Source organism: Pagrus pagrus (genome assembly GCF_965226575.1).
Source record: "Pagrus pagrus genome assembly, chromosome: 9".
Lineage (NCBI taxonomy): Eukaryota > Metazoa > Chordata > Actinopteri > Spariformes > Sparidae > Pagrus > Pagrus pagrus.
The window spans coordinates 24,833,786-24,852,772 of record NC_140193.1 but is presented as its reverse complement, the minus strand read 5'-3'; the positions used below and the strand labels follow the sequence as shown (position 1 = coordinate 24,852,772).

The 18,987-nt window shown below is 39.1% G+C and overlaps 1 protein-coding gene across 3 annotated transcripts; it reads right to left on the bottom strand.

The window, feature by feature from the left end:
• Positions 1–983: 983 nt before the first annotated feature.
• On the bottom strand, positions 984–5,472 carry LOC311262708 (trafficking protein particle complex subunit 10-like). Of its 3 annotated transcripts, XM_084362307.1 has the most exons (4): positions 5,418–5,472; positions 4,597–4,733; positions 1,394–1,596; positions 984–1,222 (listed from the first exon to the last, which is right to left on the bottom strand). In XM_084362307.1, the coding sequence occupies exons 3-4, from the start codon at positions 1,558–1,560 to the stop codon at positions 1,024–1,026; spliced, it is 366 nt and encodes a 121-aa protein (XP_084218433.1). In that variant the 5' UTR covers positions 1,561–1,596; positions 4,597–4,733; positions 5,418–5,472; the 3' UTR covers positions 984–1,023. The 3 variants fall into 3 exon arrangements, with proteins under 3 accessions (XP_084218433.1, XP_084218432.1, XP_084218434.1); XM_084362306.1 differs by lacking the exons at positions 4,597–4,733; positions 5,418–5,472 and adding an exon at positions 1,801–1,861; XM_084362308.1 differs by lacking the exons at positions 4,597–4,733; positions 5,418–5,472 and having other exon boundaries at positions 1,394–1,773.
• Positions 5,473–18,987: the final 13,515 nt, after the last annotated feature.

The following is an 18,987-nucleotide window of genomic DNA, read 5'->3' as shown; positions in this document are numbered from 1 at the left end:
TGTCTTTAAGATATGCTGGTGCCTGGCCATTAAGGGTTTTGTATATGAGGAGGCGGATTTTAAATTCAGTTCTGGATTTTACAGGAAGGCAGTGCAGAGAGGCTATATGGGAGAAATGTAATATGAGTTATTGTCAGAACACGCGCAGCAGCATTCTGGATCAGCTGGAGAGTCTTTCGAGACTTATTAGGGCGGCCTGATAAAAGGGAATTACAGTAATCCAGCTTTTAGGTAACAAAAGCTTGGACTAATTTCTTTGCATCTTTTTGAGAGGGTGTTCCTGATTTTTGCAATGTTCCGAAGGTGGAAGAAGACAGTCCTTGAAATTATCTTTATATAGGAGTTAAAGGACAAATCCTGATCAAAGATAACTCCCAGATTCCTTACTGTGGTACTGGAGGCCAGAGTAATGTCATCCAGAGTAGCTATATCATTAGATAACTTGTCTCTAAGATGTTTAGGGCCCAGCACAATAACTTCTGTTTTGTCTGAGTTTAGAAGCAGAAAATTGCAGGTCATCCAGGTTTATGTCCTTAATACATGCCTGATGTTTAGCTCACTGATTAGTGTCATCTGGCTTAATGGATAAGTTCCTCGAGTCTCCGGAAGTAGAATGGGAGGCAGAGTCTTTAGCTATCAAGCTCCTCTCCTGTGGAACCATCTTCCAGTGTCCTTTGGGAGGCGGACTCTATGTTTAAGAGCAAACTTTCCTTTTTGATAAAGCTTATAGTTAGGGCTTGCACAGACAGCTATGCTGCCACTGGTTTAGACTAACGTCACAGACACGCTCAAATAGTAGCATCTTGTAAGTCAGGAAGCTTCATTAACGAGATTAATTGTTAGCTACTTCTGTGACTACAAAAAAAAAAAAAAAAAAAAAAAAATTCTAGCATAGCTACATTCAGCTTTCATGACGGTATTCAGGAAAGCACATTTTTCAGCAATTACTTTAATTGCTGCCTTAACAACTGATTATTGGGAAGTCAACATTGATAATTTATTAAAATTGTATGACATTTTAAGTCAACAGACCATGAAGTATTCACAGAGGCTCCAGCAGGGCTGAGAGCGTTTCTCTCGGAGCGTACGCATGTCGTCTTCAAAGTGGGCCAGGTTTTTGGTGAAGGACATGAGGAGCTGAGTTCGCTGCTTAAGCAGCAATGAATTGCAGGATTCCTGAGACCGAGATGAATCCTTCAGAGGATCCGACAGCACCACACACCTGCATCAAAGGACATTGACCTTAACAGGAACAACAACAAAAACAACAACAACAACAACAGGAGGAACAAGGGCTTGACAGTGTCTTGTGAGGGAAGTCAGTCTGCCATTCTCATCGTCTTCTGCCTATTTAACCCAAATCAACTCATTCATGGGGAGGACGATTCCTCACCTGTTATTCTGTTTGTTGCAAAAGTTGCAGCGCATGTCCATGATGGATGACCGAGGCAGGATGTTGGTCTTGTTCTTCTTCTTGTTGCCGTTAGCCTCCACGATGATGATGATGATGACCCAGTCTGCTGAGCCGTGAGCCCGCAAGCTGTTCTGCCATTGCATCATTTCCTCCTTCACTGAGCCTTTATACACCTCTGTATCCTAAAGTAAAGTGAAAAACATAAATTATTCAGGCAAAAAAAAAAAAAAAAAAAAAAAAAATCCTTCTTCACTCTGACTGCCTCAGTGCCCCCAGCATTATGTTAAAACATGAAAATGATACAAAAATGATTCCTAAAAAGCATGGATAGTGTAAAAGGTAAATAAAAACAGAATGGATCAAATTCAGAATGAGTGCATATTTACAAAAAACAATGAAGTTCATCAGTTTGAACATTAATCATAATGTCTTCGTACTGTATTTAATTGAATAGGGTTTTTTTTTTTTTGTTTGTTTTTTTTAAAAAAGGGATTTGCAAAATATTGCATTCTGTTTTGATTTGTTTTACAAAATGTCCCAGATTTTTTTGGAATCAGGTAAAACTCCTGTTGATGTTCATTGGTTTGTGAGGAAGTCTCCACATGAGAACTGAAACTACGAAAATAATGCAGGCAAGCAAGTTTACATTGTTTGATAAATAAACTATTTGAACTGGAGGCTTCTGAATTTTGTCTTTTTCAATGGGCTGGATCTTAGTAGAGGCAGAAAATAAAATGTCCAGTCACTTATTATGTAACAGTGTTGATTAGAAAGGAGAGGATGTGAAGCCCTGGTGTTGCACAAGGTTTTGGAAGTTAAGTTATTCAAATCATGCTCACCAAATACACAGGTGTTTTCAGGTGTACTGACTGGTTGCCTCTGTCTGACTGTCCTCTCAAAGAACAGCCTGACCCAACTTGACCAGGGTGCCACTCCATTGCCTCTACTGTTAACTTCCTTTATATGGTGTAGTTTTTGTTCTCATGTTAAACAGGTTGGTGCAGTTGCATGTCAATACAGTAAAATAATTGTGTGTAATTTACATTATTTATGTACAAATACAGCTGTGATGAGTTGGTGTACTGTGGTTTTGTAGCCTGTCCAGGTGACAGCTCCACCACACAGCCCACCTGTCCTCACCACCTGCCATATTGTCATGCTGTGTGCAAAAAATGTACTGCTCCTTGCAGGGAATGTAGGGGAGGCTGCAGCTCTAACGTAATGCCACATTCTGTCTGCTTCTAATACAAAGACAGCATGCACCTGTCCAGACTGTGTTAGACTAGCATCTTCCTGAATCTCCATTTAGCTCTCTTACAGCTTGTCCAACTTTCCTTTTTGATAAAGCTTATAGTTAGGGCTTGCACAGACAGCTATGCTGCCACTGGTTTAGACTAACGTCACAGACACGCTCAAATAGTAGCATCTTGTAAGTCAGGAAGCTTCATTAACGAGATTAATTGTTAGCTACTTCTGTGACTACAAAAAAAAAAAAAAAAAAAAAATCCTAGCATAGCTACATTCAGCTTTCATGACGGTATTCAGGAAAGCACATTTTTCAGCAATTACTTTAGCAGCATAGAACTGAAAAGGTTTCAGTCACTAGATAGTATCAGAGGTATGGCGATGGACCTGCTCTGGAGTAGGGCCAAGCCGTGCTCGCCCTGCCTCCAAGCGGGCCATGATGACAACTTACAACTGCAGTCAACCCATTACAAGCACCCATCTCCCCCTAAAATCGATACTCAACTTATGTCTGTGCAGGAAACCTTAGAGATAGACATTTATAAGTCTGTGTGTTCAGCTCTCAGTACTCTTGTATCTTCTAACTGAATAATTTTAGATTCTCTTGTCCTGTTGGCACTTTCAAATATCTGCTGTGTTTTACTGTTTCATCATGCTCATTTTCAGCTGTTTCGTAGAGACATACTTAGTTACTGCTGGTGAAAACACGTTTTCTGTAATGCTGCTTCATAATAAAAAATCTTTCAAATGACTAAATAATGGGGGGCCTTTGTTGTGAAGTTTTGAAATAAAACATGTTTGTAACTGAATTGGCGGAGCCATTTTTTAGTGGTTTCTTTTCTTTCGATAGTACTGCAGGGATCAGCACAAGTGCGTCATTGGTATAAGACACAACTTCAAGCAGCTAGCCCAGTTGTGGTAGAAATGCAAACCCAGACTGCGCTGGGCTGCCACATGAGTAGAGCCAGGCCAGCAGATGTAATGGAAAAATGGCATTAGATGTTACAATTAAAACAAATGACTCTACTGCTATTCCTCCCCTTTCCATACTGCATACACATACAGGCTTACTACTCCCACACTAAAAGGTCCAGTCCATAGGAATTGTCATGAGTCACTGGCTGATGACAGCACTTCCTTAAACTAACCAGCTGCTCAGTCAGCAGCAGCAGGTTCCCTTCCTGTTTTTCTCCAGTCTGCTTTCTCTAAGTACCCTTGCAGAGCAGATGTCAAGTTCAGTTTAGACTGGGGACAACAGGGTACCAATAGTGCAAGTAAGGCCATGTGCACAATTATACAGATAGATTTGATAATATATTCTTTTGTCCTCTCAGACACACAAAGCCAATGTTTTTCCACAGAACTGAACTCTCACTCTTTCTGAGTGTCGTTAACTGACTGAACTTGCATATAAATCTAACATGAGTGATGTGAGTCTGCATATGTTGCATACAGATACACATGGATGAAATAAACTCCACCAAGACTCTGCTTTTGTGACTTCTGGACATAGAAGGGCAGGTAGCAGTAACACAAAATAGCAGGCCAACAGCCAATGAGCAAACACTACTTGACTGCCTTGGCCAACCCTTTCATCACTCACTGAGCCACGGTCAAACACCATACTTTGTCAGTGACAAATCGTACACCAAAAAGGGATGCACGACATGCATGCCTCTTGCAACTGACAACTGATAATTTCCTTGTTTGCATTTTTGTATTTTAAAAAAGTTCCAAACGTGTAGTTTATGTGCACCTGAGGGTAAAAAAAGGCTACCTTTTCTGTTCTATAAAAGCCTATATTTTACAAAGAAGGTTGTCTTTACTGTCCTGCATAATTTTAAAATAAACCTCCCTGTGATGTTAATTAAATTATTGAGTGACTGAATGATGGAGGTTGTTTGGGTGTGCGTGCATGTGTGTATTAAACCACTCACATAACAGTAGGTCCAGTAGACATGGAGGAAGTGGAAGGTGAGCAGAGCCTTGTTGACCTCCTTGGGGAAGCAGCTCCTCTTTAAACTGGACAAAATTAGCTTCAAGGTGGATCATTTTTGGCACACAGGCGTACACCCTGATTAGAGAACAAAGTGGAGCTTCATAGATTCAATTAAATTATCTTTACAATGAATATTATTTTTATTGCCTTGTGACAAAATATGGCTATATTACTTTCAACCCAAGAAACACTGTCAAACTCTTGGATAAACACAAACACTAACTTCTTTATCTATCACTGGATCAGCAACTTTCTCAGAAGTTTAAAAGTGTAAATATTCTTTGCCTGGGAACCAGGCGGATCTGTCAAGCTCGTTTGCTTTGGCAGATGTCTGGTTTGGACACCCTCCCATTTAGGAAGATTTGCATCCAATCGATCAGGTACTGGGCCAATCACAACCCTTCTAATATGGGGTGTAATAGTGGTCCATATTAACAAGACTTATAGCATCCAGTCTGCAGGCCCATCCAGGCTCACAAAACTCAAACTCTCAAACTAGGCCATTAAATGTTTAAATAAAACACATTGTGGTGTACTGTTTAGGTGTAATACAAGATTATTTGTGAGATGGTGGTGTTGCAATTATGGTTTAAAAAAGGTGAGGAGCCAAATGCAGTCAACACATGAGTGGTAGGATTGGGGAACAAAAGGCATGCTTTATTTAACAAAAGCTGAATATACAAGAAACCAAGGAATCCAGAAAAACACAAATCGGTACAAATCAATGAAAACAACAAGAAACAAAAACCAGAAACATACCATGGGGAGACACAAGGAGACACTGGAGAAGATACTGATGATGACACAGGTGGGAAACAGAGGGTGGCATCACAGGGGAAGACAGAACAAACTGACAAAGACATGAGGGAGAACAAAGGGAGAACAAAGACACACTAACGAGGGGATCAGGTACAGGTGGAGTGAGGCGGGAAAAGGACAGGTGAGGGAACGGAATGGAAAAACACTGGAAGGAGGAACTGAAAAGCTAGATGTAGCACATGAGGGCAACATTTTCAAAATAAAACAGGAAACAAGAACAACAAGAAATGGAATCATGACACGGGGGCATTTTTTCCTGCATAAAAACAAACCAGGAACGACCCTGACTTGGATGAGTCAGCGCTACAGCCGTGTTTTGTTGCTCTAATTGGTTGTAGGTCTATCCAATTGAGTCCAGAGGCATTTTGGTTTGCTCCTGTAGAGAGCACCCCTTAGATATCAAGGATTGGACTAAAACACATTTGTCAATTAGTCAGGCTTGAAAATTGACATTACATCTCTCAGTAAAAGAACCTCTGGGGCTGTGTTCATTCACTGTTGTTGATCTCACTACAACACAGGTGGCGAACAGTGATGCAAGTATGTCGCATATCAAAACAATGATAGACATCTCTGATATCCTTTATTGAATTTCTTAGTACAAATAAATTAGAACTTTAAATGGAATATCAATACAGACAACATGTATAAACGGCACAACAAACACCTTTACTTCGATGCCATTTCTTTCAAGGTGAGACAACATCTCCTCCTCCATTTCCTCTGAGCAACCATAAAAAGCATCCTTACATCAGACACAGCATTGCAGCAGTCTGGATTGTCACACCTGCATTAAACTTCAGTACACTTTGAATAAATCATCCAAAATCATGGTGCATGGTGCGATGATGTGAAATGTTGGCCCACCTGTACTGAAAGCATATCCACTAATGGGAGCCCATCAACTACATCCTCCAAAATGACAATAGACCTTACTGACACAACAGCAACAAAAACTGAAAACTAAAAGCATTACAATGATATTTATGACTGTTTTCACAAAATGCGTTCAGCAGGGCGGTACTCACCTCCTCCACTCCATTGGCTCCCTGGGAAGTTGTTGGGCCAATGAGGTTTATAGAGATGTGATGAAAGGAGCAGCATAAAGATGGTTAAAAATGTGGTCAAATCAAGAATTCAAATAGCTCACATGAAAATTTAAATCTAATATCTACCTTTTCACGCCCTCATAAAAATAACTGTGGGCAAAAGATTCATTCTCTGGACTTGTTATAGTGCCCAAAGTCCTTCACATTTGACTAATCAAAGTTTCAGCTTAAAGAGACATGAAGGATATTTTAGGAAGAATCAAGTTTGCACATAATAAAGTCAGGGTACTAAGTACAGTACGAGTGAAAAAGGTATAAATAAAAACAAATGATTCTTGCAATGAAAAATCTAACAGAAAAAAACTGTATAAGAACATGTAAGGCAGACAAAATGCAAGGCAGACTTTATGTAAACGCTCAATACAGTGACGTCTCAAAACAGCAGTGAGCCCTCTGAAGCTACATGATGTGCTTCCTTGAACAAGTGAGCTTGTTTTGCCATGATGGAGGTTTCAGGGTTTGGGTTTTGTCATCTCTTTCCACAATAGTCTTCCTATCAAACTTTGTTGAAATTTCAACTTCTATTTTGTACGTTCTACTATCTCTCCTTGTCTTTGTATTGTTCTGTTTGAACAGCAGGGTGCAATAATACTGCTCAAGAACACAGACTCATTATTATTATTACGGATCCAACTTGAGTTTTCATAAGACCAGCCCGACTCCACCTCTTATTGGTTGGCTTTGTTGGTTGCACTGTCTATACTTGACTCAAACGTGTCTGTTTTTGGCTGTGTAGTTAGTACTCCACCTCTTCACACCAAAAACGCGACCTCTCTCCCAGTCTTCTACTGCTCCTGTCGGGGTCACTCGTCCTCCGGAGCCACTTGCCATTTGTGTGCCCGTTTTAGTAATACCCGCTCGCGTTTTAGTAATTCCCACACACGTTTTTTAAAAGAAAACACATCCATGTCACTTCTCTCTATTGTTGCGTGATTTTGTTGAGAGATTGTTTAGTATTTAGCCACACCCAGGCTGATAATCCTGCTTGTTTTGCAATGTCATGGCGGCAGCTTGCTCTGTCCACACCCACTGTGCAGTACACAACTTATTGTGAATCACAGCTAACAGTGTGGTCACTAGTAGGAGACAGTGTGGAGTTGCTCTACGCAAAAAAAAGAGATCTGTTTATGTTTTCCTCTTCTTCTTCTTCTCCTAAATTTTATATATATTTCTAATATTTGTCACATATTATATGTCTTCTCATAGTAAATGTTTATCAATTTGACATTACAATGCAACACTGTTGAATGAATATATAACAGGAACATCCAAAGAAAAAAAATAAATCAGTCAGCAGAAGTACAAATCAGCCATCAGTAATTTACTATGATGACAACCATAAGATCTGAGACTATATGAGTTGATCAAATTAATTTAGAGGTTTTCCTTTGTCTAATATATACAACTACTGAAATAAAATGATGACTTATAACTAAATGTGATCATTTAAAGTCTTAATTTAATTTAAAAAAAAGTCAATCCCTGTTGTGTGTATTGATACTGTGAGTAAAGCATCAACTATTCAAGAGATAGTATTCATTTATTTGCTTTTACATGAAGACATTTTTACAAACACCCATTTTATAAGTGATTTAGGCTATATTTTTGAAGTAAATACCAAAGTCCAGTCTTTCAACTTTATGTGTGCTGACTGCACTTGAGCTTCCTTACTGAGCAGGAAATCGGACAGCAGTGAAGGTCAAATGATAATTTGGAGGAAGAAGCAACAATGGGAAAAGGGAAATGAATACATCCCCCATTTCCTGGTCATTTTGTAAAGGTCAGGAGGAAATGTTAAAAATCTACAGGGAATGAAAAACTGCAAATGCCCGTGGTAGAAAAATAATAAAACACTGAATTTTAGAGATGTGTTCAGATGCCAAAGCTCTTACCCCTTCTATTTACCTGTTGGCCTTTTTGAGTTTTTAAACCATTTTCCAAAGTCAAATGGCTAAAGATCAGCATGAATCTTGTATTTTTGTAACCAGAAACACAAGTCTCGTTCAAGGAGAAGTCTCCCTCTGAGTTCTTGTTGGCAGTTAATTCTAAACTCCTCTCTCCAACTTTTTCCAGTGTCGTCTTCTTGCAGGAACTAAACCTCTTGCGAGCTTTCAGAGTGAGACCTGGTAATTTTAATGAATGTCTTTTCCAGCCATGTTTCTGATGACAAAACCGTTGTTTTAAGCAAAAACGTGATATTTTTCCTAGCCCTAACGAAGTTCTTTTTCTGCCTAAACCTAAACCTTAGCTTCAGCGCTGTCACAACAAAAAAAAATAATTTTAACCTAAAATAAAATAAAAATAGTGATTGAGTTGTGGGTTTAATTCAACAGCAAACCACATAATAAAGCCTCAGTGGAAAGATATTAATTGAGAAGTTATTGAGAATCATTTCCAATTACATTTTTGACATCAGGTCATGGGCCAGATGAATGGGGAGGGCAGGCAGGACATAGCCGGGGGCCTGGAGTTTGAGACCTCTGCTTTGTACACTAGTTACCAAGAAACCGATTTTCAAATCAACTATGTCATTAGCAACAATGTGATCATTATGAGGAAGGATAGTGATGACATGATTTGGGTGTACAATTGATGAGATACTGTAAGTTGGTAAGTCCAACGTAATGTGTTTTTGTCTGGGCTAGGTGTTGAGAGGGTATAAAGTTAAAATAATCAGTATGTGTTGTTGTTTTTTTTAAAAATATTTTACATCTTTATTCATTATATGTTGCTTGTATTCAAATGTTTCATTTGAAGTGTTTGACGTGAAATCAGGTACTTCCACTGTTACAAGGCTGAGCAAGATACATAATAACGATAAAGAGCTTAGCCCTGCTTAAGTTCACCTCACTATTACCCACTTTTCCATCTGTCCCTTTCACTTTGTTAATGTAAACTGCAGAAGAATTAGCAAAGAAATTACCAGTTGATGGATGCCCATTGCCACAGCCCAGCTTAGGCACTGGATCCTTGAGGCACAGGGCCCACAATGGTTTATCCTTCAGAGAACATGAGGCCTCAGCTGGACATCCTCCCCCCATTATGATAAGATGGTTAAACCTCAGAAAGGCCAAAACTAATTGTGCATTCAAGCAGCCTCAGTCAAATTATAAAGTCAAACATTTCTAAGTTTATCTCCAGGAAATTGTCCTCAGACAGCCAACAATTTGTGAAGCAAATTTGTATGAGTTTAAAGGTACAGTTCACCCAAAAATGAAAATTTAGTCATCATCTTCTCACCCCCCCCTATCAAATTGAAAGTCGGGTTAGTTTCATAGTCCACAAAACAGCTTTGTAGCATTCTCCCAAACAACTGAAGTAGATGGGGACTTGTTTTAAAATGTAAAAACAAACTAAATAAAATAAAACCCCTATCCTACCTAAAAAAAAGTCCCTGTCTACTTGAGTTTGGTCAAGAGAGTGCTACAAAGCTGTTTTTCTTTGAAGCTCCAGAAATGTGTAGTGGACCTAGAAACAACACCTAACTTGAATAGATAATAATAACATTTTCATTCATTTTTGTGTGAGCTGTTACTTAAATTGTAAATAATAGTGTTAAACAGTGTATATTCTTAAATGAACAACATGTCCAGGTTACTAGCAAACAAAGGGACTTCCATTATTTATATCCTACAGCATCTTTTTCACAGGTCCAGTCAACAGGACCAAGACCAGCCACTGTACAGATTACACCAGATACTGTAGGACTAAACAGCACAATAGATAGCAGCTACATTGAATGTATTTTGGCAATATTTTGATGAAAAAAGAAAAAAGCTGAATAGAAATGGATAAAAAAAAACTCTTTCAACACTGTGTTCTGACCTCTTCAGAGTGAAACTGCCAAATGTCAAGTAACAATAAAAGGAGAAAGATACAATAGGCCTCACACAATAAAAAGGATGTGAATAGGCTTCTGGATCCATTTCTACAGGCCTGAAAGGTCAGGAACCACTTAATATATGTTACCAGATGTCAGAATAGACTTACATGTAATAAATATTTGAAAATACTGCCACTCTATTCACAAACTGACGCTGCACACACACCTGCATAGAGACACTCACACTTTGCAGGCCCATTGAGCGGGATGGTTAAATGTTATTACAGCTGACAGTCTGAGTGGGCAGAAGGGCAGCCAGTCATTTTCTGAAGGGTGCTCACACTGAAGTGTGTGATGGGTGTTAACAGACTTCACATCACAATCAGTCCAGCTTACAAACAGACGGATGTCTGGGTAACACAACAGACTCTATTGCAGGTTTTCATAAGAGGAAAGAATAAAGAGTTGGTTGGATTGAGGATTGTGATTAGTGAATTTTCTTTTAGAGGAGCTCAAGGCTCTGCAAATACCATGTCGGCACTGTTTCAGATAAATTCGAAAGCATATTCCTTCCTTTCTGTTTTGGCTTTACATCCACACTTCACTGTTTTAACCCCTGAAAAGTTACCTTTTCAAAATGCTTTAAGGTACAATAGGAGCAGCATTAAGCCTTTCAATGTTTAAATTCTGTATGTCAATTGACAGGATTTTAGGAAAAAAACACATCCAGAGAAAGAGTACTGAGGCAGGATAAAGCGACCTTAATTATAATGAATGGGTAAGCAGGTCATTGTTAAGGGTGAATTGGAGTGGGCTGGCTGACTTCCGTCTGATGGGACTGAAGGTTAACGCTTTATATTAACAACCTTGTAATAAGCATAGATTAAAAGACATCCAAGAGAGTTGATAACCGTTTAAACACTGCAACAGCATTACAGACTAATTTATTCAGTCTTACTAATTTACCTCATCTGTCGCTGTTAAAACCTTAAAAAATGTTTGTTGCTTTATTGAGATTAAAACACACTTTCTTATGGAAAGTTAAAGGTACAGTATGTAATATATCAAGTATTTATATATCATGTATTTAGAAGGCAAGCAAGTAAAATGACTCGGGACAAATCCTGACAAAAATATTGGTAATGCACAGGCCAATTGTGTTAAAAACCTTTAAAGCAGAGCGGTGGGTAGGATATCAGAAGTGCTTGAGTATGGTTGCATTTTCCTAGCAAGGCTGAAATATTATCTATGGACACAGGAGAAAGGGACTTTAAGATGGATGGGTTGGAAAAACTCAGTGAGAGTACTGGATGTGGGTGAGATATTTGCCCTGACATTAACAACCTTGTCTATAAAATGAATAAGAAAGCCATTGCAGTCTCTGTTAGTGAAGACTGGTAAGTTACAAGTGGTGGGAGTGACACTATTGTTGAGATTTTTCTTTTTGGAAGTTATTAGGTTGGAGAGAAGCTCTCTCAGCCTTCACCATATCATTGAGGGTCAACCATAAGTTCTCCGAGATGCAGCCTGCAGCCTGTTCAAGCTTAGTGGTTTTGCATAGGTGTTTAGCTTTTCGACATTTCCACCTGAAACCTCAAATTTTTAATTTATCCATGGGGATGGATTTTTGGAGGGGATCTTTTTAAGTTTCAGGGGAGCCACTTTATCCAGCACCAGGGAGCAATGATTATAAAAAGATTGGATAAAGGTGTCAATATTACAAACATTTAAAACATTATTGCAATCATACAACATGGAGAAGTTTACAGCTGCGGCCTCAATCAGGAAATGGGAGCGTTTCAAGTGGTAGGAAGATGAAGGCTGAGTCTCCAATTGAGTGCTAATGTTGCATAATATACATTTGTGATCACTGACACATAAATCCTTTGTTTTTACACATGGCTTAGATATTGAATTAGTGTCATCAATATGAAAATCAAAATCCCCAAACATTAACATCTTATCCAACTTTATGATGGATGATTAAAAAAACAGTAAAATCAGTTAGAAAGGAGCCAAGTGGGCCAGGTTGACGGTAAATTAAAATACAAAAGAATGGGGACTAGTTTACTGATTCTAGCTGCAGTTCAAAAGAACAAAAAGGCTCTGTGTGTACTAGCTGGCATGTATACCTATTTCTAAAGACTACTGCAAGACCACCACCATGGCCTGTCAACCGGGGAGTACTGATAAAAGAGCAGTCAGCAGGACAATGTTCGATCAGATGGGTATAATCCATATTCTGCTGCCATGTTTCAGGCAAAAACAAAAAAAAGTCCATACTTTCACTACAGAAAAGGTCATTTAGGAAAAATTACTTCCAATAGCCAAGCTTAGTTTTCAACTTATCCTTATCTTTAACTTGTGAAAATGGGTGTCTGTATTTATCACCGTGATGCTCGCGCAAAGCCTGGCACGGGACACTTTTGGAGTGGGTTACAACAGACAGCCTGACTGCAACAAGGTAGGCTGATAGTGTATTCAAAGCTGCTGCTGTGCAACTTTTGTCGTAATGCTTTTCCCACTGTGAATATTTTTGCCAGTGAAAATGTGAGAGCAGAAACTCTTAATTAACTCTGTGTGCAAAGCCTGGACATGTCACATTTTAAATGAATATATGTCAATAATTTGTTGACTCCTAAGGTCCTAAACACAGTTGCTGCTTCTGTTCCTGTGCTGTAACTCTTAGTTACTTGTTTGAAGTGTGTAGGTTGGATGAAAGTGAATGACAGGGCTATACTGTCCATGCCCAGCTCATTACATATATGTCACAATGATAGAAGTAGGTTTGGCAATTCATCACTTCAATATTTCAACATTCAACTGGATTATACAAACTGTGAACATTTTATTTCCTCACTTGGAGGAAAAAAAAGTCCCAGGTGTGTCCACTGGCTACTGTAGAAACATGGCGGTGCACCATGGCGACCTCCATGTTGGGAGATATAAACAGCTCATTCTAAGGTGATGAAAACACAACAACTGTTATTTTCAGGTGATTATACACTAATTAAAACACTTAAAATTGAATATTATATTCTGTTCTGCTAGATGCCACTACATATTACACACTGTACCTTTAACTGCACTTTTTAAAGTTAATTATGCTTTTTGCAGCTGTTGGATCTAAAGGCCAGGAAAAATAGTGGTGGAAGGTTGGCTGCAGGTGAAGATACTGAAGGTAAAGCAGGAATCTGAAGATGTGAAAAAGGTGGCTGACTGCCAAATAGAATATTTCAGAATAACACACAGTGAGAATGACAAGGCAACTTGACATACTGACACGAAATTCTGCCTTATTAACAGATTTATTTTTTTGACATATTACAGTCAGAAAAGCACAGGTGTAAATAGTCAAATTAATGATGGATGAATGCCATTTGGCTGCTTCAGTTTCAGGATCCTGGTATTATTCATTCAGAATAATTGTAACACTGTCATGACTTTCTCGGACACTTGAATAGAACAGAGCCATTGTTAAAGCTGCTGTAAGACCTCCTGTCCATTTTGCAATTCCCTCCCTCCTCTCTACGTCACTCCATTAATGCACAGTGGTAATCGCCAGACATAGCAGGAAATAAGAGGATCCTGCTCTTTGCGCTGAGATAACAGGACATTTCTTTTCTTTCACTGCATGAGTTGGGGGAGTAGAGACATGGGTTACTCACCAAACACTATAACAGATTACTGTTGGAATACAGAGCTATTAAACACTTACTTCAATAAAAAATGTATCACTCACAGCAGTTTTAATGTTAGTAGTAACATTGGTGCTACCATGACAAGTCAAAACATCTGCTGTGAAAAGTTGATCAGGGTAATAGTGATGATTCAGTAGGGGCTGGAAAATTCAGAGGCATATCAACTGAAAACACTAGACATAAGTTTTTATAGACAAATCTTTTTATTCTTGTTGTCAGGTAACCACCAAATATATACAACATCTGCTGCTTTGGTAAAATAGAGATACAAAATTTAAGAATAAATAAGGGGCCAATCACACAGAGATGTGTTGCTTGGAACACCAGCAAAACAATTTCTTTCCTACGATACAATGTGCCTGGCAGGTGCTCCTCTTCTTCGCAACATGTTGTGTTTATCTAATTGTTTTTAGTAGTTGAAACATGTTCAACTTTTCAGTGCAAGGGATGGAGTCACAGCATTTTTCCCATTAATCACATATGATGGTTATGGATATGATTGATGAGCACGCAACCTGGCTCCACAGGCGCACCATGCTGTCTTGTACAAAAGATGCTTTTTCAAGGTGTTTTTAAAGCGACCTCAACTATAGCAACAAGTGTCTGTGTGATCGGGGCCTAAATGTAGATAATAATGGTTGATAAAAACATTCACTTTACCTTTATAGTCTGAGCACACTTTTTATATTATATTCACATAAAGCTCTCAGCTGAGGATCGTCACATCAGGAAGTTGTCCAATTTTTTAGGTCAGTATAATATCAAATCTCACTACATGTATCTGAAAATTAAGAAACATTAAATATAAAAAATAATTGATGAATAAAAGTTTGCATCCTAAGCAGACGCTGAAAAGTTTTTTTTGTGCTTCTTCTTAATTAGGCGTTGGGCCTCAAACACATCTGGATTTGGCCACAGTTGTCTCAACACTGATACATCCTTCTGCTGTGGTTAAGAGAATGTACAAACAAAATTTTGTGATCTCAAATATAACAAATTGGCCACGTTGTTTGATACTGCACCCTTCCTAACATTTACACAGATAATACAAGACAGAGGTCAGTTTGACTAATTTAACCTTCATTTGATTCATGTAGGTTGTACAGAATTGAAAAGTGTCTCATTTAAAGGGCAACCTGCATAATGCATCTCACTGAAATTCCTTTGGGTACACTTTAATGGCAGCAAACAGCAAACACAACAAAATGAGGAAGTAAACGCCACTTCCCCCTCAGCACTGTGTCCACACCTCCCTAATTTGATCCCGTCACCAAACTCTGTTGAGCCTGTAGCCATACCAAAAAGTTCCACATCATTAAGAGCTGAAGGTTGCTACACTGTTAATGAGGCCCAATTAGCCTTTACTAAAACAAAGCTAGAAGGAGGGAGAGGCTCAGAGGAACAGTTCCCCTCCTGTATTGAAATTTGTTGACCCATTGCCAAGTTTGCAAAGAACGAAGGTGGAGTGAGAGAGACAGGTGACAGAGCAACAGAAACAACGAGAAGATAAGAATAAATAGAATAGAGGTAGTGCTACCATTGTTATTCACTGTCCATGTTTTTTTATTTAATATGTTGTTACCACATTTTTATTGTATGTCTTTTAGGATATATCAGAAAATCCCATGTGGCAGTTAAAGGTGCAATAGACCATTCTTGAGAAAGACAGTAAACTGAGTCTCTTCCCAGGCTGTACAACATCTTGGGTTGTTGTACGATTGGTTCTTGGTGTTCAGATGGAACACCAAGAACCAATCGTCAAGTCTCTTTTCCAGGTCGTCAAAAAATACTCATGTTTTCGATTAACCAATATAATAAACTCTTTCTCGAGAATCACCTAATGCACCTTTTAGGAACAATTTAACAGTCAAAGATTTGTATTAATGGACACTGAAAAATAAGGGCCAATACCATTTAGCATCTAAACTTTATGGCATTTGCAAATAAAACTTTTAAGCCATTCATTGCATTACAGTTGTGCGTGTATGTCTGTCTAGCCTCTAAATTGATGGTAGTTTGGCAGCTCAATGACCAAGCCAATATGCAATACAAGATGTGTCCTTGTCCTAGCTAGAAGAGCTGATGTGGGTTTTTCTCTGTGTGTGTGTGTGTGTTTGTGTGTTGTGGGGCTGTCTGGCTGTCATTGAAAGGTGGTGGTTTCCCCCTTCAAGCAATGAGAGTAATTACACCATCAGTTAACCATACTTCTATTTCTGTGTTATTACAATTGCTCCACCTATGAGCTTTAGCGAATCAGTGTTTTCTGGTTGATGTAAAATGGACTTCTACCTCTGGACCAGTGTGGGAAAGTCACCATGGACTCCAAGAGCATGAATGTAATGGATATTCATTTAAATTTAAGTCCCACGATGCAGGCAAATCATTCAACAACAAACCAGAAATAACAGCCTAGGATCAGAATGGAATTCTAACTAAAGAAAAAGCAAGGAATCTTCTCGTCTCTGTATTTTATTTACATATCCTGAGAACCATTCATCCAAACTACTTCACACTTTACAGGTTTGTTGCTGAGGACCCAAGGAGGTGCAGTGTCACACTTCTGTTGAAATTTGGACCCATGACATGTTCAGTATTATATAAAATAAATAGTCTGTGCAGCAGCAGCAGCTAACTTCAGCACTCTGGCTGAGCAGCATGTTGAAGAGGATACTACACTAATACATTAAAAGTTCCCAGTAGTTTGCTGGATATTGGTTGTGCATGTCTGTTGTCTTCAAAGTTCATAGTTCCAGACTGTTTATTGACCCATTGTTGATATATTCAAAAGTCTTCCAAAAGTGCTTGAGATCTTAAAAAGATACCAGATTTGCATTCAGGTGGTCATCAGTCACTGGTAAACACATCATATGAACTGGTCCGAGGAAAAAGCCATCGCAGGATTTAAATAATTAGAGCTATAGCAGGCACAGAGGGACCTAAGTCTATCCTCTGTGCCCCCAGCCAGCTCTGAAAACACCCTGCCTCCACCACAAAGCCATTACATACACGATTGATAGGCATCATGTAATAATTCTGTTGAAATTAGAGACTGGGGGCACTGTGAGAATGGGATAAAAAAGGACTGGATTGCAACTTCAGCCCAAGGCTTTTCTGATGTGACAGGTCACGCATCACAAAAAACAAATTGCTCTGCTCCACTGTGGATGCCTCCTCACACAATAACCCACACACAGGTGCAATGCTGGCACATGGTGACACCAAACAGGAGTTCACTACACACTTGAGTCACACCTGGTACTGACCTTCCTCTGTTGTTGCTCATTTTGCTGATGTTGCTTTTACTTAGGACTGCCACTGGTTTAAATGCTAATTCCTGGTGGTAAACTTGGAAATTTCTAGCTTTACAAGCTAAAAAGGACCCCCTTATCTTTGAGGAGAATGAGAAGCAGATCTAGCCCTCGGGCCTTCAGTCCCCTGAGGGAATCATCTTCGTAGACTGTGCACTTGGAAGGATGTAACACAGCCGACATCAATGGCCGTATATTCACTTCACTTCATTATTCAGTCTGACATCGTGTTCATGTTAACCATTTTTCTGTTTGGGAAGGTTTGTTGTTTTTGCCGTATCCTGTCTTCAGTGTTGTGCTGTTCGGGAATGTTTTGTTCAAAAGAACACATTTTTTGGGTGAATGGCTGAACTGAATCATTTCCTTAAACAATTTCTTCATTGGTCAATTCAGTTCAGCTCTCAGTCAGTTCCGAGTGAATGTGCAGGTATACACTCACTGACTGATTCATATCATAACTAATAATCACTTTGTTGATCGTATTTTTCATTGACTTTGGTTTCAAAAGATTCAAAATCACTTACAATAGCCAGGTTTCCATCCAAATATACTGCAAGCCAAATTTTGAGAAAATCTGCAAAAGGAAATGAAAGTGGTTGTTTCCATCCACTATAATTATGTGATTATAAGGAGTTGGTTCATTGAGATGAGTCAGAAGTCAGGTCAGAAATCCATTTTAACATTGCAGAAGAAGAGGACACAACACACTGGCCCTCATTTATCAAACGAACGTACGGCAGAAAACCGTGCGTACGACCATTTCCACGCAAGCTTCGGCATTTATCAATTTGGACGTGAGCGGAAGCTACGATCAGATCTCACGTCAGGTCTGAGCTCGTGTACGCAAATCTGAGTCCGTGGATTTGCGGTGCAGCACAGCAAAATCAGGCTGAGTCTGAAAATAATTATTAAACAAACATCAGCTGCCATTAAGCATAAGCAGTCACATATTTAGAACAGATCAAAACGGATTGTTAAAACGAAGCCCACGTTTTTACTGATAGCACTTTTTTGTAAAATAAAACAATATGATAGGCTAAATAGCCTAACATAACAACTAATTATTGCACATTAAAATTTGAAATAATAATACAAAAAGGCAATTTAATGAGATTGCTGGGTTTCCGAATGTGGTTGGAGCAATTGATTGCACTCGTGTGCGTCTGAAGGCACCATCCATGAATGATTACGCATTCATCAATCGCAAAAACTACCACTCGATAAATGTACAGGTGATTTGTGATGCCAAGCTATCACTTTTAAACGTGGTGGCCAGGTGGCCGGTGGCTGTTTTTATATTTCAAAACAGCTGTGTTGGCGCGCGGCTGCAGGAGGGCGCACTGCAGAGCCAAAGTCATCTCCTCGGTAAGTAGCTACCCTAGATAAATTGCATTAAACTAAACAAGGTATCAGATGATAAACATTTTGGTATGGTTCTTCTAGGTGACAAGGGTTATCCTCTCACGGAATACCTAATAACCCCGCTGGCAAACCCTGCTACAGAGCAGGAACGCAGATTCAATAGTGCGCACACACGCACACGGGTCACAGTGGAGCGCTGCTCCGGGT

Excerpts from the sequence above, each read along its gene's own strand:
- LOC311262708 (XM_084362307.1), bottom strand. The coding sequence starts at position 1,560 with ATGATGCAATGGCAGAACAGCTTGCGGGCTCACGGCTCAGCAGACTGG. Across the intron at positions 1,223-1,393 it reads TGCAACAAACAGAATAACAG|GTGTGTGGTGCTGTCGGATC; the intron begins GTGAGGAATCGT and ends CCTTTGATGCAG.